Source organism: Zalophus californianus, chromosome X (genome assembly GCF_009762305.2).
Source record: "Zalophus californianus isolate mZalCal1 chromosome X, mZalCal1.pri.v2, whole genome shotgun sequence".
NCBI classification, from domain to species: Eukaryota; Metazoa; Chordata; class Mammalia; order Carnivora; family Otariidae; genus Zalophus; species Zalophus californianus.
The window spans coordinates 30,492,216-30,519,689 of NC_045612.1; the positions used below are offsets into that span (position 1 = coordinate 30,492,216).

Consider the following 27,474-nt stretch of genomic DNA (forward strand, 5'->3'; position numbering starts at 1 on the left):
TATAAAACCATTAACAGTAAAAAGCGCTGGGACTAGCAGGTGAAGCACGGGCCCTCTGCTTTCCAGGGCTGTGAATGGCCTGGCTGACCCCCGTGGAGAGCAGGGAACCCGGTGCGGGGGGAGTACGGAGGCAGCTCTCGCGAGCTGGGGGGAGCCCCAAGTGTCCCATGGTGTCCCGTGTTATTTGGGGAGTCCGAGGAGAGGGGTAACCTTGCAGAGCGATAGGAGGAGGAGCTTCTGTTGATGGGATGCTCCCCACGTGCCAAGGCACCGTGCTCAGCGCTGTGTGATCCTCACCCCAGTCCTATGAGCTAGTCGCTGCTTGTCCCTGAGTTCACAGATGGGGAGACTCTGAGGACTTAAGTAACTTGTCCGAGGTCAGAAGGGGCAGGGGGGTGGGGCTCTCACTGAGACCTGCCTCATTTCAAAGCCTATGCTCTTGACCCCTACACTGTGCCGCCTTTGTAGTTGCCCCAAAATGGCCTGGAGAGAGGAGGAGTTGCTTTTTGATGTCCTTTTGTGATATTTACCGGACGCTTAGACACGGCCCAGGCCTTGTGCTAAGCTCGTTTGAGTCCCCCCCCCCCAACCACCTGTCAGATAGACACTATTATCTCATCGGACAGACGTGCAAGGAAACAGAATCACGGAGAGGTGACCCGGCTTATAAGCGGTTGCGTGGAGAGCTACCCCAAGTCCGTGAACCTCATCCCCCTGACCCCGCCCTCCCCCACCGGCCCGGAAGCCACCTGGGCACTTGGCTCTGTGTGGACCTAGGGCGACCTTCACCTCGGAGCCTGCAAGAGGCCTGCACCTAAGAACCCATGACTTCCAAGCTGGCGGACCGCTCCGCTTTGGAGCAGGGAGGGAGGAGCTAAGGGAAGACACGACACACTGGGCCTGGGCGGGGGCTACTTCCTCGCTCGCAAGTCATTTGGATGAGAAGTGAGAACCCAGATTGCTTTTAAGCACATTTTCGTTTTCTCCCCTCCCTCCCTTCCCTTCCGCATTAGGGTGAAGGTTGCCGCACCGTCCCCCTGGCTGGACATGTGGGGTTTGACAGCTTGCCCGACCAGCTGGTGAATAAGTCAGTCAGCCAGGGCTTCTGCTTCAACATCCTGTGCGTGGGTGAGTATTTCCATAGCAGGAAATTCTATTACAGAATATGGATCCTTAATGGCTGGATGTGGCTTGGCAGGTAATTAGGTTAAATACTGTGTCATTCTGGTCTATTTGCAAAACTGGCTTCCCCCTCTTCCTCTTTCATCCCTCTGTTTGCCTTTGCGAGCAGCCGGCTGTGATGCTATTTTTCCCTGGTCAGACCAGACAGAATACGGGGCCGGACTTTGGGGAGCCGCGTGACGCCCGGTGGAAACTTTTGTAAGGGAGCCGGCTGGCTCAGCTACCGCGGTCAAGTTCACTTGGACTGCAGAAAACGGGAGCCAGGGCAGAATTGGGAGGGAGGTTGGTGGCTGTGGTAGGATGCCTGCCCACGGGCTGTGGGCAGTGGGCTGGGGCTGTGTCCTCTGCAGCCCTGCGATGCTCGGTACAGTCTGAGCTCAAGGGTGTGAATTCTCTTATTGCCTTTAAGCCTATCTCCACCCAGGGACGCCTGGGTGGCTCAGTTGATTTAAGCGTCTGCCTTCGGCTCAGGTCGTGATCCCGGGGTCCTGGGATCGAGCCCCGCATCGGGCTCCCTGCTCAGCGGGAAGCCTGCTTCTCTCTCTGCCTGCTGCTCCCCCCTGCTTCTGCACTCTCTCTCTCTGACAAATAAATAAATAAAATCTTAAAAAAAAAAAAAAAGCATATCTCCACCTGGACCTTTAGTCTCGAATGTGGGAACCACGTCTTAGTCACCTCTAGTGTGCTAATCACAGCGCCAAGAGAGTTCAGTGATGCTTGTGAAATGAATGAATGCGTTAACCCCACGGGCACCACTTGCTCTATTTCTCAGACACTTTCCCATAGTAGCAATTTGAGTCCTTCCTAGGAGTCCGTGAAATGAGCAGAGTGAGTAGCATTTGTATCTTCACAGAGCAGGTGGAGACCCAGACGTTTCGGGAGGATAAGAGACTTGACCAGGGCGACACAGAGTAAGTGGTGGAGCGGACAAGGCCCCAGGTCTCGCTGACCCCTTGGCCCTCCCACCGCTTCTCCAACTACTGCTACCGACACCTCCTGAGAACACAAAGGCACTTTGGAATTGGTCAGGCACCAGCCAAACAAATGTGAGGAACAACAGTTCCTTGACATTCTTTAAGAATCTCTCCTTAGACCTTCCAAAGTCCCGAATTTGCAAACACGATCATAGCATATGATTTTCACTCTTATTGTGCAGCAAAGTATACTTGCCCATTTTCAGTGCCCTACTTCCAAACCTTAATGATTGTATAAATACTATAATAGAGTCTGTTTTCCCGCTGGTTGGAACGCTCAGACACTTTTGCTGATTGCCCTTTTTTATTTTTCTAGAGAGCGTATGGGGGAACTCATTCATGTTGAGGCTCCGACCCACTGCTGAATTGGATATTTTACTCTTTAATGTCGCCTGAAGCTCTGTTTTCTAACTAGGGTCGTTCATTTTCTTGGACTCTTTCTTTTTCTTTTCCTCCATCCTTAGCGCTCTCTTTTTTTTCTTTTAAAGATTTTATTTATTTATTTGACAGAGAGAGAGAGAGAGCACACATGAGCAGGGGCAGAGGGAGAGGGAGAAGCAGGCTCCTCGCTGAGCAGGGAGCCCGACGCGGGGCTCGATCCCAGGACCCTGGGATCATGACTTGAGCCGAAGGCAGACGCTTAACCAACTGAGCCACCCAGGCGCCCCCTTAGCGCTCTTTCTCGATCGTTTCCTATAGGAGAATAACTGCGCACTCGGGGACGAGTAGAGAACAAGGAGGCCACCTCTCAATATGGATGACAGTCAGTTAGGCTCACTCACTGGCCGAATGACTCACTCCCACACATCAGCTTGGGAAGCCAGGAGACGACAATATGTGCTTCACAGAATTACATATCATGGGCCTTGGCATCCAGAGCTAGGCCAACAATTCTTCAAATGCCAGAAGTCTACTCGTGGTTATGATGAGATGCTATTAGGAGAAGGATACAAAATAAATAGAAGCCGCGGTGATCAACATTGAGATGCTACCACGTCCAATATTAGCACTGCCAAATCGCTCCAATCTTTGGCCATTGGCCAACTTATTTCGCATATTTGATTACTGAAAAATTTCCGCACCAACATATTAGATTCCCTTGGCATTCCTCCCAGAGCTCGGTATGACCTGCACTGAAGTTGAGGGGTTGAGAAGTGACATGAGAGGCCCACCCTCATCAACCTTTCAACTAAGTGCAGTTTGGGCGGATGAGTGAGGCTTTAGGAGGGAGGCCGCTGAAATCGGAATGGCTCTCCGAGGGCCGGAAGTGTAGTGCAACTAGACCTGGGGACTCTGGGCTCCCGTAGGGCCCTGAAGAGGAGGCAGCTACACTCAAGGCAAAGTGAGTGGGAGAAATAGTAAACCCCTGTCCTCAAGTTCCTACCCAGGCACGGTGAGGCTAGGGCCGCTCGGAGTGCACCTGCCGGGGTGGGACTGCTCAGCTGCCCCAGACCCTTCAAGAGGGGAGGGGTAGGAAGGAGATCCTCACCCCCAAAGAGTCATCCCCTCTCTTTCTTTCCGCACTTGCCAAGTCCCAGGAAATCACCCCAGTAGCCCCACTCTTGGCGCTGCGGGTGCGTGCAGTGGATGCCCCCACCTGGACTGGGTTCATTTCATTCCCCATCCCTGATCCAAACAGGCCAGCAGTCCGTGCATCCTGCTCTCTCTCTGTTCGCACAACCCTGTCATTGCTCAGAGAACCCACAATTTGGGCCGAGGTCACGAGCAGTTGAGATGGGCTCTCAGGCTGCAATCTCAGCCCAGCCATGGGGCTGGGTACTGTCACCAGCTTGGCCAAGGGTCCGTAGCTTGCCCACGGAAGGTGATCTTTTTTCTCGCAGGATTTTCAGTGATCGTTCCTTCATGCTTACGGCCGGTGCATAACTAGCAGGTTTACTCCCTTAATGACTGCTCTCAAACGAGTCTGGTTAGGCATAGACTATGTTCCCCCAAAGGATTTTCTTTTCTTTTCTCATAGGGCATGTTACGTGTAAACTGCTGGTAGTGCTAGCTTCGATTATTAACAGAGACCTAAGACATTTGGATCACAGCATTTTTTATCTGGGTGCTGGGCTGCTGACCGTAGGCCCCCCAGCAGAGTGAGTACCCTTCACCGTGATGTAGGTGTGTGCCCGTGTGCACAGGCGCATGGCTGGATTGAGAGAGAGGAGTTTTATGAATCCAGATCCTAATTCATATGTAAGGGTACCAATAAGTGGCACCCACAGTTATTATTTTGGAGGGCTAAGCACACGGGTGTGGGCATATTATGACTCCTCTCGAACAGATTTTCTATGGTTGACAATAATTACTGAGTGGGGTGAGGTTGCCCTCTCCCTCCCCAGCCCCCCACCCCACCCCAGACAAAAAACATATACTAATTGCTTAGCTCTGGAAATTGCAAAGACCCCACGATCTAGATCTAGTGCAGGAGGCCTCAGCCCCTGGAACCGGCGGGACAAACGTTCTGAGGCCCGTTGCTCTGCACTGCTGGGAAAGAGCCCAGGAGACATGCTGCCCTCCGAATGTGCCAGCAACAGTAATGCCTGTGAGGAGTGCAGAGAGTCATCATGATAATATTTACTTTGAAGCTGCTTAGGATTCCAGGCTCAACTGGGCCGCGTTGAACTTGGAATAAAACACACACGAGAAGCAGATCTGCAAGAGGCTGGGGGAGCCGGCTCCAGGACGCCCCTGTGGGCCAGGCCTTGGCAAGGTCAGGAAGGAGAGGGCAAGGTTACAGAGCCAGCCATGACCTTGTCCCTGTTGGTAGTCTCCCTGGAGTTCCAGGAGAGTTTCCTTTTGAACACCTCCTTGTTGAACCCGGGAGATGTCTCTCTTGGTGGTCACCCCCCCCCCCCATTTGGAGCCGGTAGAGACCTTCGCTTTGGGGACCGCGAGCTCCCTGCGGACAGGGATGGTGGCTGTCCTGTTCACTGTTGTATCTTTCGTCCCTAAAATTGCGCATGGCTCTGGCTAGAGGCCCCGTGAACATTTGTCGAATGACCAAATGGGCCGACGTAGCACGCCTGCGCCACCCACTTGGGCATATTGGTTATACGTCTGGGCTCCAGTGTCGGACTGGATTCGGGGCCCTCCCTGCTACTGAGTCCTTTGTGACCCTAGACCAGCTCCCTCCTCCACATTTTACAGATGAGGAAGGTAAGGTGCAGAGAGACTGGGGAGTGCGGTAAATTGTAAATTCGCATAGCTGGGAAGTGACTTGGCTGACCCTTCCGCAACTGAAAGACAAGTATCTACCTCCTACGTTTATTGTGGGGAACAAATAAGAAAAGATAGTATCACAGCTGTGCCTGGCACATAGTAACTGCTCCAGAAGCCATCGCTATTATTATTAATCCAACCTGTTCATTTTCTGGGGAAAGAGACTGGGGCCCAGAGAGGGCAACGCCTCTGGCTGGGCATCACGGGGCCAGGCCTCTGCGTTTCCTCTGCGTTTCCCCGCCTGCAAGGACTTAAGGCCACAAGGTGCCAGGGGGTGCGGTATTAGCAGCAGATGAGGAAAAAAGGCTGAGTAGAGAGGTCAACAGTGGATTATCCCAGGGAGTGTAGTTTGAAAAAGCGTGTTTCACATTACACGTTTTAAATGGAAATTCTTTTTAAAGACCCTGGATGTTTCCAGCATCCTATCTCCATTAAGCAAAGCGAGATGGAATCTTCTGGGCCGGGTGGTGGAGACCTTAAAAGGGTTAAGAAATCCTGCTGTCTGTCCGAGGAGGGAGGGAGGAGGAGAAAGAAATTGACCCCTGGGGACTCCCCAGGTTTCCTGCATCTGCCAAGTCCCCACCTTCCTGCAGGGGTGTGGAGTCTGCTGACCTGACCCTCCTCGATGCTGGGCCCCCGGGCAGCGTGGGAGGAGACGGCATGCTAGGCTCAGGCTGGGTCCGTGCCAACCATGGAGAGGGACCCCTGCACCCCGCAGGCTCCACACGGATGGCACAGCGGACCGGGAGCCCTCCCATAGCCATGGGACCGGCTCGCTTGATTCTCTGTCCTCTCCTCAGGTTGCATTTATCACAATTCCCTGGACACCCGCGGGTTCTTTTCTTCCTCTCATCATCGGGCGTCTAATTTCCACAGCCCTTTTGTGTTGGCAGGCTTTCGCGTGGTCATTTGCCCCGCTGCCCTGCCCTGCCCTGCCCTGCTTGGCCGGCCTCCATCCCCCTGGCTGAGCAAACCCTGTAGCCTGCGCCCGAGGCCTCCGTGCCCGCCTGGGCTAGGCCCTCTAGGGAGTACGGGAAGATGCCCCATGCCCTGCTCTCTGATGATACTTAGGCTCAGGGGCCAGGGAGCCAGCTCTGGGTGCTGGGGAGACAGGGCCCAGCCCTCTAGGAGCTGTGGGGCATTCAGCCGAGAGCTCACAGAGCAGAAGGGGGTGGGGGGATGTACGTGGAAAGTTCCTCAGGCACACACAAACATGAGCTCAAATGGAGCTGAAACCTCTGCGCCCAGAGGGAAGGTGAGTTAGGGGTGAAGGAGCCACCCCTGTGTTCCCACCTCAGAGGTGCTGGTCCCCTGCGCAATTGAGCTGCACCCCCACCTTGGGCAGGGAGGGTGGGGTGATACATTCCGTTGCTTGGCCAAGTCTGTGACCTCCCATTGCAAAGACCCCACCTCACCAAATTTTTCTTAAGACCCAAATACTCCCTGTTCCTTTAGGGAGGGGGAACAAAGGGGGCCTCTTCTGGGAGAATCTTTGCTGCTAATAGGTATAGCAGACCTTGGCTGGAAACATGATCTGTGTGAGGGACCATTTCCCTGCACCCTGGCAATCCACTATGTTAGTCAGACCTGGCTACGACGCTGGGCTGGGGGGCTGGGGAGCCAGGCTGAGTTGAATGTTCTTCTTGTTCTCTCTCTCACCAATCTCTACACACACAGACAGCTCTCATCGGAGACAGAGATTTGAAAAAGCACTTCCAGAATTCATCGCTCGTTTTTCAGGATAAAAGGCATGCAAGATGCAAAGCTAGACACACCCAGAAGGTGGAAGGGGGAGCGGGGCCATTTGCATTTACACGTTATGTGGCTCTCACCCTAGCCCTGGAGAGCAGAATAGCAGGGTGGTCTAGGTATTCAAAAGGCAATCGGGGTGATTATCTACTGAATCCTTTATTCCTGGCATTCCTGAATTGCTGGGGGGGGGGGTGGAAGCCCCAATATGGTCTGGATCCCTGGAGATGACAAGCCTCTGTAGTGCCCAGCCCAGCTTGGGGCCTCCTGGCACATTCCTGCCCAACTCCCAGGCCACCAGCTCTCCTCCAATGTCTTTCCCTGAAGACCCCTTGGTTCCTGGCAGTGGCTTGACCTCCCTCGGATCTCCCAGGAATGACCTCCAAAAAACCTTCACCGCTCTCCACAGGCTTTCCCCCCTCCTCTCCTTGGTGTGAAAGTCAAGACTTGAAATTCCAATGGTTTAATTTATTAGTATCCTGCAGCCTGTTAGTTAAACAAACAAATGACTGGTTTGTTTGAAATTTAAGAAGAAGAATTTGTGGCCTGCTAACTTCCCTCCCCGTTAGCTAAAAATGGCCTTCCCACTGGGATACACATCCGGGCATGTGCAGAGCGCAGTCTGGGCCTGGCAGGGAGGTGAGGTGGGATGAAAAGGGGAAAAAAAAATTTATTTGACAAGGGACCACTGTCCCTTTCTTTTAAAATCGAAAACAGCCCTTTGATTTTTATTACAAAAGCTATGCGTGGGGCGCCTGGGTGGCTCAGTCGTTAGGCGTCTGCCTGCGGCTCAGGTCCTGATCCCAGGGTCCTGGGATCGAGCCCCGCATCGGGCTCCCTGCTCTCGGCGGGGAGCCTGCTTCTCCCTCCCCCACTCCCCCTGCTTGTGTTCCTGCTCTCGCTGTGTCTCTCTCTGTCAGAAAATAAATAAAATCTTGAAAAAAAAAAAAGCTATGCATGTTCCGTATGGAAAACTTGGAAAATACACAGAAGCATGAAGAAAGAAACGAAAACCACACATCACCCCCACCACGTGGTGATAGCTTTCTTGGTGAGAGTATATTGTATGTCCTTCTGGACTTTCTCCAGGCATAACTGCTGTCTCTCCATCACCGCCTGCAACAGTTTCTTTTTCTGATGAAAAAAGCCATGCGTCCTCAACCTTCAAACGACCCAAAAATAGGAAGACTAAAAGGAAAATTACCCCAGTTCCGCTATCCTGAGATGCTGCTGCTGATACGCTGAAGCAGTTCCTGTCAGTCTCTTTCACTTAACTGAGAGCCAACAGTCTATCTAGTTTTATACACTCTTCATTTAGTGTCTTATTGCGTATGTGCTCCCACGTCGATGAATATACGTCCAAAACATGATGTGGGGTCTGCACGGCCGTTGTGTGAACGTTCCGTAATTTGTCCTTTTGCTTTTCAGGAGAGACCGGTTTGGGCAAGTCTACCCTCATGGACACCCTGTTCAACACCAAGTTTGAGGGGGAGCCGGCCACCCACACACAGCCGGGTGTCCAGCTCCGGTCCAATACCTATGACCTCCAAGAGAGCAACGTGGGGCTGAAGCTCACCATTGTTAGCACGGTGGGCTTTGGGGACCAGATCAACAAGGAGGACAGGTAAGGAAGGGGATGGGGCGTGGAGGCTGGTGGGAGGCCACGCGGAGGAGCTCACCACGGGGTCCTGCCTGGACCTCCTCCCAAAATGGCGTGTGCAGGGCACAGACCCCGCACAAGTGGCGCCTCCACCCAGGGTCCCTGTTTCCACCAACCCGTCTGCTCCACGCGCTCTGCCAAAGGAAAGGTGTCTTTCCAATATACATGGGTGAGGTCTCCAGTCCATGTGGCAGGCATGTCTTGAGCTCCTTCCTACCTTGTGCCAGGCGCTGCCGTGCCCTGACAATCTAGAAAGGAATGACTTTGTCTCTGCCCTTGAGGCACTCACAGGGGAGACCGGTTTTGAACAAATAAGTTCCATCGAGTGTGATATGCTTTGGGAAGGACAGGGTACGAAGTGGTAAAGGACAAGTGACAATGAGCACGTGAGGGAGAGAACAGTCCGTTTCATGTGGGGAGATTCGGGAGGCCTTCACAGAGGAAGTGCCTCCTGAGCTGGCCCTTGACGGATGAACTCTTTTGCCAGACAGACAAGGGGAAAGAGGGAAGGGCAGTCCAGGCTGGGGGAACGCTTGTACAACGGCAAAGGAGTGTGGAAGACTATGGCATATTCTAGGGATCTGTCGCTGGCTCTGTTTAGCTGACTTAGAGGCAGATGGACTGTGGAGCTAATGAAGCTTAAGCTTCAGGGCCCTCACTTGCACAGGCCCTGCCAAGGTCCTGTAACTAATTTTTAGTCGTAATGTTGTTTTGTCTTTCTGGAGGGCCCTTCTAATTGCATAAGCTTAAGCTCCCACAGTACCTGTGTCTGCCCCTGGGCTGGTGCTTGGCGTGAGCGAGGGGAAAGTAGGGAGAGATGAGCCTGAAGAGGGAAGCAGGAGACAGATCATGGGGGAATTTCTAGAATGTGCAGACATGGAGCCATTGAGAGGTTTTATGAAGTAGGTTTTATGAGATAGTCTCAGGGCGCCTGGGTGGCTCAGTCGGTGAAGCATCTGCCTTCGGCTCAGGTCATGATCTCAGGGTCCTGGGATCGAGCCCCATGTCAGGCTTCCTGCTCAGCCAGGAGTCTGCTTCTCCCTCTCCCTCTGCCCCTCCCCCTGCTTGTGCTCTCTTTCTCTCAAATAAATAAATAAAATCTTAAAAAAAAAAAAAGGAAGATAGTCTGATTGGCCTGGAAGTAGATTGTTTGGAAGGGAAGGGAGAGCAGGAAGACCAATTAGGAGACTCTTGGACCGATTAGATCAAGGCCAGCCGTAACACAGGTGCTGAGATAGGAAAAAAGAGGCAGGTTGGGTAAGTATCGAGTAGGTAGAATCAACAGGACTTGGCAGAGGCTTGGTGTGCGGTTGTGAAGGCAAAAGAAGAATCTAGAATGAGGTCCAGATTTCTGGCTTTGGAGAGTGGACAAATGGTGGCGGCGTTCATAATATAAGAGAACCACGTTTTCAAAGAATCAGCTGTGTTTTAGACCTGTTGAGGTTGCGCTGTCCGTGGGCTACTGAGACCCCTGATGACCTTCTGTGGTAGGCAGCTGAATATACAGGGGTTAGAGGTCGGCAGAGGGTCAGCACTGGAAATACCGATTTGGATCATCAAGCTATAGGTGCTATGTTCCGACCGCAGACACACGTAAGGTCACCCAGGGTTCAGAGTGGAGCGTGGTGAACGCTTGGCTACAGACAAAAACCTTAGGATGTTAAGTCAGCAGATGGAGCAAATGACACATTCTGGAAAGAGCTGAGCAGGAACATGCAGAGAGGTAGGAGAGACTGCAGGGTGCCGGGGTGGGGTGGGGGGCGGAGTTGAGAATGGAGTGTGAGTCAGGGGTGGGGCAGCTCAGACACGGGGGGGGGGGGGGGGGGCGGGGGATGTGTTGAGGGCTGGGGTCAGGGAGGGGGTCAGGCGCCATCTGCACTTAACTAGACGTCACATGGTTATCACAATGCCCATCTCAGAAAAGGCCGTTCATCACTTTGAGGAGTGTCTGCTCATCCTTTTAGGATTCTCCTGCTTCTTAGCTGAACTGGTTCCCCAATTCTCCTATTTCTCCCTTGATCTTCCAACAGCCACACCCATTTCCTGATAATGAATACATATATTCAGCTTCTTAATAATTGAACCGAATTTTGTTTTTCATTTGACATCCTGGACGGACGCCTCTGCTTTTATGTAGCTTTGCTTATTATGCTAATTTTGTTTGCTAGAGAATAAATTGGACCCTGGGGAAAGGGGATGGATATTTGGGGTCATCTCAGCCACAGACGGCTCAGGATCTTTTCAATTAAATTTCTCACAATTCTCAGCAACATACATTTAACATATCTGACATTGGAAACTGCTTTGGTAATGCCGGTTTGGGAGGACTGAGCTGATACGGCCCCATAGAGGCTAATCTACTTCCATTACATTAGTAATATCCGTTTTGTTTTTCCTGATTATAAACATGATGCGTACTAATGCAAAATCAAATAATACAAACTCAAATAAGTAGAAATGAAAAGCCTCTCAGAAACTGGGCTGGAGAGCAGGGGTGCAGCAAGCTCCAGGGATTCGTAATAAAAAGCAGTGTTTTCTCCATACTGATGGGCTCATTCAGGCATGGATATGTCAGGGCAGCCGCATTGGAGCAGAGCACGAGAATGTGATCCTTTACCCACGGTGCGTGGTCTTCCAAGAAGAACAGCGATTAAGGCCATACCCTGGGGAAAGCCACTATTTAAAAGATGCAGGAGCACGGGGCGCCTGGGTGGCTCAGTGGGTTAAACGTCTGCCTTCGGCTCGGGTCGTGATCCCGGGGTCCTGGGATCGAGCCCCGCATCGGGCTCCCTGCTCCGTGGGGAGCCTGCTTCTCCCTCTGCCTCTGCCCCTCCCCCTGCTTGTGACCTCTGTCTGTCAAATACATGGATACAATCTTAAAAAAAAAAAAAGATGCAGGAGCAAAAGGAACTCAGGAGGGAGACTGAGCACAGGCTAGAAAGAGCTGTGCTTAGGAACTCAGGCTTTGGTTTCAGAACGACCTGGGTTCAAATCCCATCTTGTCACTGATTAGCCCGGCGATGTTGGACAAGTGTTTTGTGCCGCTGTCAGCCTATTGGTAACTAATGTTCTGGCTGGTCCGGCCCCTGTGGTTCTTAAGATTGCAAGACGCTGTCAGCAATAACCATCAGGGAACTTGGAGACCAGAAAGGTTTATTATTCACAGGTCCTGGGAAACACATGGCACAGCTGGGACCACACAGTGAGGTCTCGGGCTAGAGAAAGAGAACGCGGGTGTGGGTCTGGCGTTCTGCTTTTATTGAGATGGAGGGTTTAGGTCTAGGATTTGATGGGCTTGCTCTAGATGGGTGAATTTATTGTTTGGATTTTATTTATTCACTTGAGAGAGTGAGAGAGCGAGCGAGCACAAGCCGGGGGAGGGGTGAGGGTAGAGGCAGAGGGAGAAGCAGACTCCCCGCCGAGCAGGGAGCTGGACGTGGGGCTCGATCTCAAGACCCTGGGATCATGATCTGAGCCAAAGGCAGATGCCCAACCTACTGAGCCACCCAGGCGCCCCTAGATGGGTGAATTTAAAACATAAGAGCGAGAATTTAAAGCAGTGGAAGAGAAAAAACAAGTGGCCCAAATGGTCACTTACGGAAATCAAGATTTCTGAAACAAAGGAGCCCCATGGCTGGGGGGGGGTTGGGGGGCGGTGGGAGCGGAGGGAGGGCTGACTCTTCACCTTCAGGTGGTTGGCAGTGTGTTTATTCCAGATAGTCAGTTGTCTTTGAAGTGGATGCCCCAGCAATAAAACTTAGATCAGGCACTTGCATGGCAAAAAAGAAAAACCAGCTCTCAGAGCTTACACTATAAGACACTTAAATTCTCTATGGCTCAGTTTTCTCACCTGTAAAGTGGGGATGACGATGATACTAATATCTACTGTAGAGGGTTGTGGTGAAGCAGACTTGATGTGCCTGGCATATGAAATGCTTCAACAGTGCCTGGCACAGGGGCGCCTGGGTGGCTCAGTCGGTTAAGCGTCTGCCTTCGGCTCAGGTCATGATCTCAGGGTCCCGGGACCGAGCCTCACCTTGGTCTCCTTGCTCAGCGGGGAGCCTGCTTCTCCCTCTGCCTCTGATCCTCCTCCCACTCATGCCGTCTCGCTCTCTCAAATACATAAATAAATAAATTCTTAAGAAAAAACAGTGCCTGGCACAGAGTAACTAACAAACAGAAGATATTGTTATGATCATGACTTTTATTGGTAGAAGAATCGAGGGAGAGTTGTACCATGTAGCATAATGGGAGGGAATAATAAATGAAACTGAAAAATATCCATTGGGTTTGGCACCATGAAGGTCATTAATACACTAAGGAATAATAATTCCAGGGAAGTTGTGGGTGGAAGCTAAATTGCCATGAGTGAATGGAAGATAAGTAAGTAAAGGCATCCGAATAACAAAAAGAGCGATAGGACAGAAAAGTGAGACCAAGATCAAATTCATGTTTACACAGGAATTTGGCATAATGTAAGTCAGCGGGGAAAGAATGGACTATTCAAGAAAATGGGCTGGGAAAATAGGCCATCCATCAGGAAAAAATAAAATAAGACCGTCCCACACAAACACTAGCCACAAAAATAGATTCCAGATGGATTAAAAACAAATTCTAAAAATATGAGGAGAAAATATAGGAGAATGTTTTTTTTTAAAGATTTTATTTATTTGAGAGAGTGAGAATGAGAGAGAGAGAGAGAGCACATGAGACGGGGGAGGGTCAGAGGGAGAAGCAGACTCCCCGCCGAGCAGGGAGCCCGATGTGGGGCTGGATCCCGGGACCCCAGGATCATGACGTGAGCCGAAGGCAGTCGCTTAACCAACTGAGCCACCCAGGCGCCCTAGGAGAATGTTTTTATAGCTCTAGGAGTAGAGAAGGTTTTTCTAATTGTGATACAAAATCCCAAAGCCATATAAGAAAAGACCAACAGATTTAAACTTATTAAAATTAAAAAAAAAAACCTATGCATACTGAAAGATGCTATAAACAAAAGTAAAGACAAACTACAGATAGGGAGAAGAAATTTGCAACCTATATCACAAAGGCTTTTTCTAAAATATAAAAAGAGCTTCTACAGTTCAGTGAGAAATAAACAGGTGATTGACAGAAAGGGAAATAGAAATTGCCAACTAACATACAAACTGATACTCAACCCATGTCACCAGTGATTAGGGAAGTGCAAAATGAAACAATGAAATATTTTTTATCCATCAGATTTGCAAAAATACAATGGCCTCTAACACCAGCTAATTTCATTCATGTTGCTGGGAATGTAGATGGATACAGATGTTTTAGAGGGTAGATTTGGTGGGACCTATTAAAATCTTAAATGTGAATTCCTTATGATCCAGCAGTTCCACTTTTAGGAATACATACAGAAAAGATGTTCACTGCAGCATTGGATATGGAATAAAAAAAATTTTTAAACAGCTGAAATTTCCACCAATAAAGCAACTAAATGAGCTACGGTACAACTCGACCATGGAATACATTTGGCAGTTTAAAAGAATGCAGTAGATCTGTGTACACTCACGTGGGTGTGTTATTAAGTGAAAAGAGAGGTTGCAGAATGATACATAGATCATGACGCCATTTGTATAAATCCACCCTTCCCAATGAAGCACCAAACACCCCCCGCATATAAATGCATAGAAAAAGATCTGCGAGGTGAACCAACAAACTGAAAATAGTAGTTACCGCTGAGGAGGGGAGCATAAGTATACGTATTGGTCACGCAATTAAGAGTAAGTTTTAAAAAAGAATGGAGTCTTTAAAAAGGAAGCAGATAAAGTGGGTGTAGACCGCTCATTTAAAAAGCTTTCCTGAACTGGGAATGAGAGATAAGGCAGTGTGTAGTGGGAGGCAAAGAGGTCAGGAGCGACTTTTTTTTTTTTTAAGTTTATTTATTTTTTGTAGTAATCTCGGCACCCAATGTGGGGCTTGAACTCACGACCCCGAGATCAAGAGTCGCATGCTCTTCCGACTGTGCCAGCCAGGCCCCCCCCGCCAGGGGTGATGTTTTTGAGGCTGAGAGAGCGGATGAGGGCTTGAACAGGAACAGAAGCTTCGAGGACAGAGAGGGGGAGGCAGGTGTAAGAGAAAGAATCCACAACACCTAGTAACCAAATTGATATGGGGGATCTAGTTCAGTTGATAACATTATACTAAAAGTCAACTGTGTGCCAGACACAGTGTGAGGTGCCAGGGATACTAAGAAATAAGGAAGTTGTAGTTTCGTGGAAAGGACTAATACGTAGTATACAAATTCTACATAGTGTAGTGAGTACGACAACAAAGGCACATGGAGGGAGCTGTGGGGAAAAGCGTAGCAATCAGCAGAGCCCAGTGGGAGTATAAGGTGGAAAGGAGGTGGTCGGGAATGGCTGAGCTAAGTCTTGGAATCTTGTAGGATGCACACAAGTTAGCCAACCGGCATACTGTGGGTATTCAGTACCTATTTGTCAAGTGAATGAAATATGCATTGAAGGGAAAAAGAAAATTAAAAAAAAAAATACCTCTAGGGGCGCCTGGGTGGCTCAGTTGGTTAAGCGACTGCCTTCGGCTTAGGTCATGATCCTGGAGTCCTGGAATCAAGCCCCACATCGGGCTCCTGGCTCAGCGGGGAGCCTGCTTCTCCCTCTCCCTCTGCCTCTCTCCCTGCTCATGCGCGCTCTCTCTCTCTCTGTATCTCTTTGTCTCAAATGAATAAATAAAATCTTAAAAAAAATACATTTAAAAAAATATCTCTAAGGTTTTATCTTTCAAGACCAAACGTATCCATTGAATGTGTTAACGAGGATGCCGATGAGGGTAGAAAACAGTCTACGATGTGTTGAGGAGTGAATGAGAAGGAATGAATGAATGAGTAGATTCTTCTTTCCAAAAAAAATCTCCATTTACCTATTAAATATTTCTTGAACTTCTATTATATGCCAGGCCCTGTAGTAGGTGCAGAAGACATACTCTATTCCTAAGGGAAGAAAAGACATATAGGGCAGTAGTTGGGGAGAATGTGTGGTTGAGGGGGATTGAGTTGAGGAAAGAGCTTTCTTTTGAGATGAGGGAAGACTTCAGCATATTTATAGTTTGAGGAGGAGTCAGTAGGGGGTGAGGAGCTGATAGATGAAGCAAGATTCTCGAAGAGCCTGAAAGGGATGAGAGCGAGTGCATGGAGGGTGATGGGCCTTGCACACGATGAGACTAGAGGGCGGGGGGGAAGGGCTGATTCAGTTCTAGAGGGCAGGGACTGAGGCAGGAAGTTGAGCTGGTGTGAGGCTGGTGGCCCCAGTTTTTTGATAATGTTGGAGGTAAGACCATCTCTCGAGAGTGAAGTTTTGGAGCTTGAGGAAAGTAGTGCCAGTTTGGAATGGTCCACGAAGGCAATGGGAAGGCAGCCAGTCAAGGTCAAGTAAAGGGATTGTCCTGTTGCTCTATCTGAGGTTAGAGGCCATGGCTTTGAGTGCCAAGACTTTTGTGATGGCCTCTGGCTAACTTCAACAGCAGCGGTGTGGCAGCCGAGGGCAGACCCTGAAATGTATTCTGCGCAGCACTTTGCTGGGCCAGAGGGTGGAAGGCAGGGGTGTAGTGGAGATGAAGGTGTTGATAAAAGAGTGGTTTGGGTAATCAGTTATGGGATTCAGCCGGGGCCGAGAAGGAGATGAGGCCAGGAAGGGGCTGATGGCCTATGAGACAGTAGAGAGGTCAAGGTACCTGAGGATTCCGTGGGGTGAAAGATCAGGTTTGGGAGGATCCGAGGTGTAAGAGGGTTGGAAAGATGAGAGGTTGTGGCCAGAGCATGGGGAGTTAGAGGGAGGATGTCTTGGGGGAAGCTGATCGGGCCAATGGTAAAGTGTGTCGGTGGCTGAAGTAGAGGGAGCCCGAAGGTTGTGGAGTTTAGACAGTCGGGGAATAAAGAGGCTGCAGGTTGATGGGTTGTCTACGAGCACACTGCTGACTGCTGTCACCCAGAACGGGGAGAGAGACTGCATGAGTCAGGCGCCACCAGAAGACGATGTCTAGAAGTGGCACTGGGCAGGGGCTACGCGAATGCCCACCCCGCTGACCCCAAGGTACACAGGTTGTGGGAGAATGAGCAGCCTACTCCAGAGCGGGCTGCCAGGTAATGCGGTCCTCAGGGTTGTGGTATCCTTCGGGGTTGGGGGGGAGCAGGAAGGGATTAGGTTTCCATTAGGGCGAAGAGGTAGGCAAGTTCTGTGGACAGGAAGATGATAGAGGCCAGCCTGCTTAAACTTTCATGTTGCATACAAGCCACTGAGGCTCGTGAGAAGACGCAGACTCCGATCCTGTAGGTCTGGGCTGGGGACTGGGGTTTCTGCATTTCCAACAAGCCCGCATGTTTGGCTTTGTTCCTGTAGACCTGACGTTGTGCCCCCTTGGTTTTGCTGGCCGAGATGGTTGTGCTCAAGCACAGTGTCTGTGACCGGGACTTGTGAGTTTCCAGCGGGGGGTGGGTGGGTGGGGGGGCTCTGAAGGCTGTGGCTACACAGAGGCCAGCACGTGGGAGAGGGAGGAGACTGGGATGACCCGCGGGCGTCTAGCAAGCGTGATTGGGAGGTGGTGACCACTGCAGCCGTGGGAATGAGCGAGACCACCCAGGGATAATGCGTGTGCAATGTTAGTAGAATGACGGCAAAAGATGGTCCGGGATGGGACCTTTGAGACAGGCCAAGATTTAAGGCGATTGAGAAAGAAGAGTTCTCAAGGCAGTGAAGCCAGAGGGCAGTGTTTCAAGAAGGGACTGGTCGTCAGTGTCCAGAGAGATGGCAATTGAAAAGTGCTCGCTGAGAGGTAAAATCATTAGTTTTCTGTAATATGACTGTTTAAGAAACCCAAGGTAATCAGTCATCTGGAAAACACTTCTAATGAATACCAGTTCAGTTAGGTAGCCAGTTTCTTTCTTTTTTTTTTTTAAGATTTATTTATTTATTTGAGAGAGAGAGAGAGAGAGAGAGAGAGACCTCGCACAGAGAGAGAGAGAGAGAGAGAGGGAGAAGCAGACTCCCCGCCGAGCAGGGAGCCCGATGCGGGACTCCATCCCAGGACCCTGGGATCATGACCTGAGCTGAAGGCAGACGCATAACCGACTGAGCCACCCAGGTGTCCCCAGGTAGCCAGTTTCAAGAGAGACATGAAGAAAACCATGGACTTCTCATCAACTGACAATAACTACCTAGAAAACGCTATGGAACAGAAGACCTCAGTCACAGTAAAAACCCCTTACTCTATCCTGCCCACAGACCCGACGTGATCCCCACAGCAGGGACACCCTGCTACCTCGCTTGCTTCATCTCTTACTGTTCTTGGTCCACCCCCTTTTTTAAGTAGACTCCACGCCCAGCATGGAGCCCAATGTGGGGCTTGAACTCACGACCCTGAGATCAAGACCTGAGCTGAGATCAAGAGTCAGATGCTTAACCGACTGAGCCACCCAGGCGCCCCTGTTCTTATTTTTAATAAGGTGAAATTCACACAACATAAAATGAACTATTTTAAAGTGAATAATTCAGTGGCATTTAATACATTCACAATGTGGTGCAACCATCACCTCTGCCTCGTTCCAAACATTCTCATTTCCCCCAAAGGAAACAGTGAACACTAACTCCCCACCCCCTTCTCCCCTCTTTTCCCGGTAACCACTATTCTATTTTCTTTCTCCATGACTCTGACTATTCTAGGCACCTCCTGTAAGTGGAATCATACAGTATTTATCCTTTTGTGCCTGGTTTCTTTCACTTCAACGGTGTTTTCAAGATTCGTCCCCGGGGCAGCATGCACCAGAATTGTCTTCCTTTTAGAGCCTGAGTAATATTCCATTGTCTGGATCACCCACATTTTGTTTGGCCAGTCATCAGTTGATGGCCATTGGGTTGTTTTCACCTTTTGGCAGTTGTGAATAATTCTCCCTTCCTGCACTAACTCCCAGCTCCCTTGCCTTCTTCCTACTGCAAATCTCCTCAAGCTCGCTTCTGCCTCTGGACCATTACCTTTGTTATTCCACTCTGGAATGCTCTTCTCCTAGATTCTCCCATGGCTGTCTTATGCAGCTTAAAGGTCACATTGTCGGGAAGCCTTCACAGTCACTTTTTATTCCCATTATCGAGGGGAGTAAGAAGTAGTGTCCAGACCAGGAATGGTTTTTTAAATAATTTTCTAAAAAAATATTTTTATTTATTTGAGAGAGAGCATGAACAGGGGGAGGGGCAGAGGGAGAGGGAGAAGCAGGCTTCCCGCGGAGCAGGGAGCCCGATGTGGGGCTCGATCCCAGGACCCTGAGATCATGACCTGAGCCGAAGGCAGATGCTTCACTGACTGAGCCACCCAGGCGCCCCAGACCAGGCACTATTTTGTGCCTTTGGCCTCCTTAGCAATCCAGTGAGGCCTATGGAGTCATACTTCAAATAACGGTTTTAAATGCCTAAAATATGCCCATTATACTAAAAATACAGTTCCCAAAATATTTTCAAATTGTGATTTAGTAATCTATGTCCTTCTTTATTAGTTCCTGAAGTAATATCTATATGCAGCTCTATCTAACATAATTTAGAAGGTGTGTAAGGTATGAATGCTATTTTGAGATATTTGCAACAACTGTAATAGGAAGCAAAAATATCAGTGATTTCTACTGACTGTGAAATCACAGGTACTGCTAAAATTACTGTAGATTGTTACCTACATTTGTACCTGAAGAAACCGCTGAGCTTCAGTGAGAGCTCAGTGAAAACGAAGTGGTGTTTTCCAAGTTCGTGGATCCTATGAATCCTTGGAAGTCTGTGGACCCCAGGTTAAGAGCACCTGCCCCAGGGGCGCCTGGGTGGCTCAGTCAGTTAAGCGTCTGCCTTCGGCTCAGGTCATGATCCCAGGAATCGTACGTTTGGCTCCCTGCTCGGCGGGAAGCCTGCTTCTCCCTCTGCCTGCCGCTTCTCCTGCTTGTGCTCTCTCTCTCTCTCTCTCTCTCTGACAAATAAATAAATAAATCTTAAAAAAAAAGAGCACGTGCCCTAAAATGTGAAAGACAAACAGTAGTGACGAAGAGGGGTGGATTATGTTGGGACTGGGTTTTTTTTTTAAAGACTATTTATTTTAGAGAGAGAGGGGAGGGAAGCTCGCGCGGGGGCGCGCATGCGCATGAGCAGGGGGAGCAGAGGGAGAGAATCTCAAGCCGACTCCCTGCTGAGTGCGGAGCCTGTCTCAATCTCACGACCCCGAGGTCACGACCTGAGCCCAAACCAAGGGTCAGACGCTCAACCGACTGAGCCACCCAGGTGCGCCTTAGAGCTGGGTTTTTGTAGCAGATGGAAGAGATTGTAGGAGGCCAGGGAATAATGAGCGAGACGAAAGCTGCCTTCTCCACCCCTCCGTGGAACTTGGGTGTGAGAGATGTAGAAATTTCCAGCTGAGAAGGTATCTGAGGGAAGCCCCATCTTTGAAGGGGAATCAGGTATGACCTGGGTGAAAGAAACATTTGTGCAGAGACTGCCTGTGTGACTAAGGGATTCGGTTTATCATGGACTGGGGGCCAGAGAGCACAACAGAGTGGGGTGGAATCCTTACTAGATTCCAGATAACCACGCTGGACACTGAGGATACACAGATGAGTAAGACAAAGATGAATCACCCATTATGATTAGTCTAGAACAAATGCTGCCGGTTGATTGGCTGGTTTGGCTGGTCTGATCCAGGGACCCCCCTAAGGGCCTGAGGCAGCTGCAGAAAGATAGGCCCAGGGTATCACCAGAGATGAGGGGGAGGGAGGATGAGAAAAAACTCAAAAAGCACTCTTTTCTCCTTTGGTTCCTTTTGCAGAACAAAAAAATGAAGTAACAAAAAAAGTTATGTAATGGAGAAAGAAAAAAAAAAAAGAAGCAGTGCCATGATCCGATAATTCAAATGAGCCAATCAATCATCCAAAAATTAATTAGAGGAGTCAAAGGGATGCATCCCCCACCCTTGCTCCTAATTCTTCAGGAACCTTCTAAGGATCTCTGCAACCAAAAAAAAGGATTCTATTTTTAGAATTTTCTCTCGGGCTCCAGAGATAACTTGCACCTGGATCTCTCATCTGTATGTAGCGCTCAGAATCTAGGATTTGTCGATTCTTTTTTTTTTTTTTTTTAAGCTATTTTGCCTTCTCTCCCGGGGGGATCTTTTGGAAAGGCTCAGGTTGGGGGCTGCTGCAGGTGAGAAGCCCTGGCCCTGTCCCCGCCCCCTTCGATCATGTTTCTATCTGGCGGTGCTATAGCTGCAAAGCTCACTGCTTGGGTTACAAACCTCTTCTGGCTTGAAGGGAGGAGGCCTTGCATGGCACACAGATGGGGGTGAGAGCAGAGGCAGAGCTGAAGCCACGCTGACCTAGTTAGAGCAGAAGGAGGCTGCAGGGGTGGCAGGAAAGGCCCAGGAGAGAAGAGAGAAGCTTCCCGGGACAGGGAGGAGCAGAGGGTTTAAGATACCCTGGCAAGACTTGGGGTCGTGAAGGGGACTTTGTGTGGAGACTCAGTGAGCTGGGTGCGTGTGTGTACATGTGTGTGGGGGGGCAGTCTTTACCAAATGTTGTCCACATGCTTAGATTTTAAAGTCACACTCTTGGAGGAAATGAGAACCAGAAAAATATGGACCTTAGGAGAGCCATGTGGGCAGTGCCGTAGACCCAGCAAGACTGAGCAGAACTCAGAGCTTCGTGACGAGATTCCCCCGCAGTGGGTCAAGGACAGGTCCCCGGCCACCACCACCGGGTACCCAGCTCCCACACTAGGCACGGGGGGCCGGGGGTGGAGACGCAGGGAGGACAGACGTGGAGCCCGCCTGGAGCACAATCAGCCCACCCACAGCCACTGCCAGTGGTCTCCACACTGCATCGGGGCCCCATGCGGGAGAGAGAAGCGCCCTTCGTGGCCCCTGCCCCTCAGAGGGACGCAGTCTGTTTGAGGGAACGGTAATCCTTGTGAAGGGAGAGTAAGTGATCCGATAGCATAATTATTTTTGTTTATGCTCCTGGGTCACAGAAGGGATTTCTGGCAGAAGTGGGGAAGGCTGTGTGGAAGACGAGGTGGACAGTCCGTGGCCCTGAGGTGTGTGTGGGCGGGGGGCAGGAGTGGGCTGAGAAGAGAGACGGGGGCACTCCCGAGCAAAGGTACGGCCAGAGGCAGAAGTTCGGCTCCTGCGCCGACCGAGTTGGTGGCCGGCCAGTCGAAGGGAGATGGAGGGAATGCAGCTGGACGGGGAGAGTCATCTGACCCAGGGCATTTTAAACTTCGAGAAGGGACTGTACCGAAAGCCCGGGTTTGGAAGCGGTCGGGCCATGTCCCTGCTCCCCGCCCCCCACCCCTCCGCAGCTACAAGCCCATCGTGGAGTTCATTGATGCCCAGTTCGAGGCTTACCTGCAGGAAGAGCTGAAGATCCGCAGGGTACTGCACACCTACCACGACTCCCGAATCCATGCCTGCTTGTACTTCATCGCCCCCACGGGCCATTCCCTGAAGTCTCTGGACCTCGTGACGATGAAGAAGCTGGACAGTAAGGTACAGAGGCAGGGGATGAGGGCGGGCGGGAGGCAGGGCACGCCGGAGTCACCCTTTCTGGTCTCTCAGGCCAGGCAGGTGCCAGATTCCAGGAGACGCTCTGTGGCCTTCATTCCCCGTCCCTCCAGAGAGATGGTGTTATTGATCCAGCGCCTGCATTGTATGCTTTGTGATCTGTTTTCCCAGCGCTGGGCGTGGGTCTACCCTGAGCCGTCTTTCTGCCCTGACCCCTCCGGGGGTTAAGGGCGGCTGTAAGCAAGATGGCCGTCTGGGCCTAGGGGCTCAGCCGTTGGCAACGGAAAGGTGTTTCTTCTTTGCCCCAGGATTAACTGGCCTGTTCGAGAATCGAACATGCAAACCTCACTTGGAAAGTTATTATTTTTATTATCAATAATAATTTTAGTAACAGCAGCTAACATTTGTTAAATCCTCATTATATGCCACTATTATGCAAGCACCCTCTGGAGTACCTCCTTGAATTCTCACAACCCGATAAGGCAAACAGCGTCATTATCCCCCACTTATGGAAGTGGACACTGAGGCTCTAAGAGGGTAAGGGACTCGCCTGTTGTCATGTAGCTAGCTCCTGGCAGAGTCTAGATTCGAACTCAGATCCCTGGCGCCACGTTCTGTGGCCTCCATTCCTGAGAAAGATGGCTGTGGGAATCAGTCGTGTCCTGCTCTAAAAGGAACTGAAAAATGTAAGTCCCACACCAGATAGAAATCAGACAAGGATTCTTCCTGTGAAAGGAGTATTTTCTGTACAAAAAAATTGATGCAGGATTCCTTAAAAAGCCTAACACGTTTTCCCCTAACATTTCCTATGTGCCTAGCACTGGGATGAGTACCTTATAGGCATTATTTCATTTCGTCCTTCCAAGAATCCAGTGTGGTGGATGCTATTATTCCCACTCCCTCATGAGAAAACTGAGGTACAGTCAAATAGCTTCCTCCAGGTCAGACAACTTGTAAGGGGTCTGGGATTTGGACCTGGCTCTCTCCGACTCCAGGGTATTTTGTTTTATGAAATTCTAATTTATATGCATTATTTAGTAGCCTATCTGTGATAAAAAAAAAAAAACCGACATTCAGCTCAAATCAAAATAGGAGCAATCTTTTCATTTTTTTGCAGCAATGAGCTCACCACCCGTGAGTACCCGGCTGCTCTGGAAATGTCGCTCTGCCCTGCATGTCCTGTATGGGGCAGCAGAGAGCCATGCGCCGGTGGCCCGCGGGGTGGGTTGGGTTAAGTTAAGCAGCCTTTGGCATATGCTTGTCGTGTGTCCGTGGGAACACAGGGAAAAGTGACAAGGAGAATTGGCTTTGTCTACTCTTCCATCTTGGCAAAGGCTTTGACCCTGCCCCCTCCCGCGAAGACTTCAAGGAAGGTACCTGCAGGGTCCAATGTTTCTTTGACCTGGCGCGTGAAACCGGAGGCCACCTTTACAGGTACTCCTCAGGCAAAGCGTAGAGCAGGCAGACTTCGGCCTCCAAGTGCAGAGCTCCTTCCGGGGCCCAAGCACTATGGATGATGCCCCACAGGAGTCTGCTGGCAGCAACGCCTCTGCCCGCCATGTGAACCTGAGCTTAGGTGTGCTCTGCCTCACGAAGGCATGTGCGTGTCACAATTCTTTACCTGCCCGCCGCAAAAGCCCTGTCTCTCCTTGAAGTCATTTCAAGGAGTAGGGTTCACGGGGATTGAACTTCGGGGTAGCGTTAGGCCTTTGTCCTGCTGTCGGAAATTGGGCATATATACCTGCTTGCTTTGTGCAGAAATTAATCGCGAAACTCAGGTAGTGTAACTCCTTTTTGCATGAAGTCTCGGATCACGCTGGTAACTGCAAGGGTCTTCTTTATCCAGCCGGGTTGGTTCATAAGTGTGCTGCCAGAAAGGGGGCCAGGTGAGCACCTTCACTGAGCTCTGCCCTGCCTCCCTTCCCTGCCATGGCCCATGGGGGTGGGTCCCTAACACACCGGGGCGAGCCTGCACCGGATAGGTTGGGACAATTTACTGTTAACAAGGAGTGGCCGCCTCCCCTCCTTGTCAACCACAGATTCCTAACTGTCCTTTTTCTGCCTGGAATCACCCAAGCAGTGATCTCAATGTTAAGATATCACACAGCTCATCCGTTTGGAGCTGAGCTGGTTAAGACTCTGGATTTAGGAAGAAGGCTAAACTTAGATCTGGATCCCAGTTCTGCTACTTACCTGCTCTGTGGCCCTGGACAAGTTACTTAGCCTCTCTGTGCACTAATTTCTCATTGGTAAACTGAGAGAGGTGTTGTCAGGATTAATTGTGTTAATCCATGTAAAGCACTTAGTCCAGTACCCAGAGCTCAGTAAGCGGCACCCACTGTCATTTATTATATTGTGATTTAGCTACAGAGGTGGCCAGTCCCGGGCCGTCGGGTTGAGCTGGTGGAAGTCCTCTGCCATGCTGCTAGCAGTTGCAGATTACCAACAATGATCCCGCTTTTCTCCTCCCTTCCCCAGGTGAACATCATCCCCATCATCGCCAAATCAGATGCCATTTCGAAGAGTGAACTAACAAAGTTCAAAATCAAAATCACCAGTGAACTTGTCAGCAATGGGGTCCAGATCTACCAATTCCCTACAGATGACGAGTCAGTGGCAGAGATCAATGGAACTATGAACGTGAGTTGGGGCACAGGGTTTCAACTTTCTGACTATTTGCTGTTCCTTTTTATTATTTTTCTTTTTTTTAAGATTTTATTTATTTTTTGCGAGCGAGCGAGAGAGCATGAGCAGGAAGGAACGGCAGGCAGAGGGAGAGGGAGAAGCAGGCTCCCCACTGAGCAGGGAGCCCGATGCGGGGCTCGATCCCAGGACCCTGGGATCATGACCTGAGCTGAAGGCAGACGCTTAACGACTGAGCCGCCCAGACGCCCCTGTTTTTATTATTATTACTTTACAAACTAGTCGTCGAACATCACCATCCGTTTTAGTGCGGTCAACTCTCCATCATCAGGATTTTGGGTGTTTGTGAGAAAGAATCCAGAACCCAAACAGCTCCTTTCCCTTAGTGTTGGCTGCCTCAAAGCCTCAGAGACGCAGAGATTAATAGCCAGAGACTGAGGGAGGGGAAGGCCAACCTCAGGAAGAGGCTGGAGCTGGGGATTCAGACCTCTCCTTCCACCCTCCTCTTTGATGCTGCTTCGGTCTAATCCAGTCCCCCTGGGCCTGCCAGAAAGGCAAACAGTCTTCCTCTCTGACCAAAACAATGCCATGACAACCACAGCAGAAAAAGTTGGCTGGCTTCTGAGACTCCAGGATAATATGTGCTCAGATCATTGAGCCCTCTACCCCCAGGGGAACAAATGACATATAGCCTCTGATTTTTCTGGTGACTAGAGAAATGTTATTTTTCAGTTTCAGGGTGATACTTTGCTTTATTAAGTGTGAATAAAAAAAAAAAACCACCCCAACTTGCCATCTCTCCTCTCCTCTCTCACTCCCCGCCGCAACTAGAGGAATGAGTGATGAGCGAGGCGGGGAGTCAAACATCTCATGCTTCTTTACAACATGTTGATGCTGTTGCTGCGAAATCTTCAATGTTGTGATTTCAAGGAGACAGCTAATAGCTTTTGGAAAGCTTCTGCTTTGAGAACAGATTTTTTTCTCTCTCTCTGTTGAGAGGCATCAGTTTTTCCTAATGACATAATGCCCGGGTATAGCCAAACTCAGGAAAGGCTGGTAATGAAAGCCATTTTTAGAAAACTTTCCAGCTGCCGCCGCCCCTGAGTTATCATTATGGTATCAGCTCCTACCTCCTAGAATCTGGCCAACAAATTAGCATGGCGGGGCTGCAAGTCATTGTCTCCGTCCGCCTTGCCGCCCATCGGTACACCCGAGATGTGTTCGTTATTAGAAGTCCCTCATCATCTTTGACCAGTCTGGCCTAAGAGTAAGGCTACATGGCTTGGGGTGGCTGGCGTCCTAGACTCTCTGACCCATCATGAGTGTGAAAAAAGGGGGAACAGAAAGATGAGCCCTTATCCTCTCAAGCAGTCAGGGCATTTTGATGGAAACCAGACTCTGCCATGATGAGAAAACCTGAAAGGGTGCCTAGCCTGCAGAAAAATGGGAACCTTGGGGCGCCTGGGTGGCTCAGTTGGTTAGGCGTCTGCCTTCAGCTCGGGTCATGATCCCGGAGTCCCGGGATTGAGTCCCACATCGGGGCTCCCCGCTCAGTGGGGAGTCTGCTTCTCCCTCTGACTCTACCCCCTTTCGTGCTTTCTCTCCTGTCTCTCACTCATTCTCTCTCAAATAAATAAAGTCCTTTAAAAAAAGAAAAAAGGGAACCTAGAGAGAAGTGTCATGTGGTGTCCCTGGCACGATGTCTGGAAGCGCTTAGTCACCTCAGAGCACTGGGCCCCATAGATACCTTCAAACTTGGGTTCCCTACATGACCAGGTAGCTTTGGGGCTTGTGGTTTGCTTTGCTAAGAATAAAAAGGAGAAAGAGTTCTCAGCCATCTCGAGGTGTCATCCAAAAACGATAGCTCATTACACTGTGAATCGGGAGTGACAGTCATTTTGGGCTCTGCTCTCAGCTCAGCTGTGCCCTCCTGCTTGAACCTAAGGTACGCTCAGCCTCTGGGCTGGAAACTTCTCGTGCTGTAAAGCAGAGGTTCTCAGTCACGCTGTTTTGGCTGGGAGGAGGTTCTGGGTCATTTCTTCCAACCGTCCAAAGTGTGCTGGCGAGAAGGGAGTGAGCGGTCTTGTCGCATGCTTCTTCAACCCATGCTCTGATGATAACTCTCAAGGTTGTAGACTCTAATTCTAAAGATTGCTATGTTGGGAGGAAGCCACTCCCAATCGGGTTATTATCAGGCAAGGAATAAACGGTGCTGACCGTCTCTATTTCACCAGGCTGAGGAGAACGGTCATCCAGCCTCCCAACTATAATGGATGTTCTGGAACTGGAATAGACTAATTCGTGCCAACTGGATCATCCAACACTTTAAAATATACTGAGGGAATTTTTAAAAGATTTTATTTATTTAAAAAAAAAGATTTTAGAGCACAAGCGGGCAGAGTAGCAGGGCAGAGGGAGAGAGAGAAGCAGACTCCCTGCTGAGCAAGGAGCCCGACTCGGGGCTCGATCCCAGGACCCTGAGATCAT

The 27,474-nt window shown here is 50.2% G+C and overlaps 1 protein-coding gene across 9 annotated transcripts in view; it reads left to right on the top strand.

Moving 5' to 3' along the window:
• SEPTIN6 (septin 6) overlaps positions 1-27,474 on the top strand; it is a 66,998-nt gene that overhangs the window by 17,264 nt on the left and 22,260 nt on the right. For all 9 annotated transcript variants that reach the window (XM_027608047.2, XM_027608045.2, XM_027608043.1 and 6 more), the window contains 4 exons: positions 1,014-1,128; positions 8,559-8,754; positions 22,143-22,329; positions 24,823-24,984. In XM_027608047.2, the coding sequence (XP_027463848.1) occupies positions 8,588-8,754; positions 22,143-22,329; positions 24,823-24,984 (516 nt within the window). In that variant the 5' untranslated portion in view covers positions 1,014-1,128; positions 8,559-8,587. The remainder of the gene's footprint in view (positions 1-1,013; positions 1,129-8,558; positions 8,755-22,142; positions 22,330-24,822; positions 24,985-27,474) is intronic.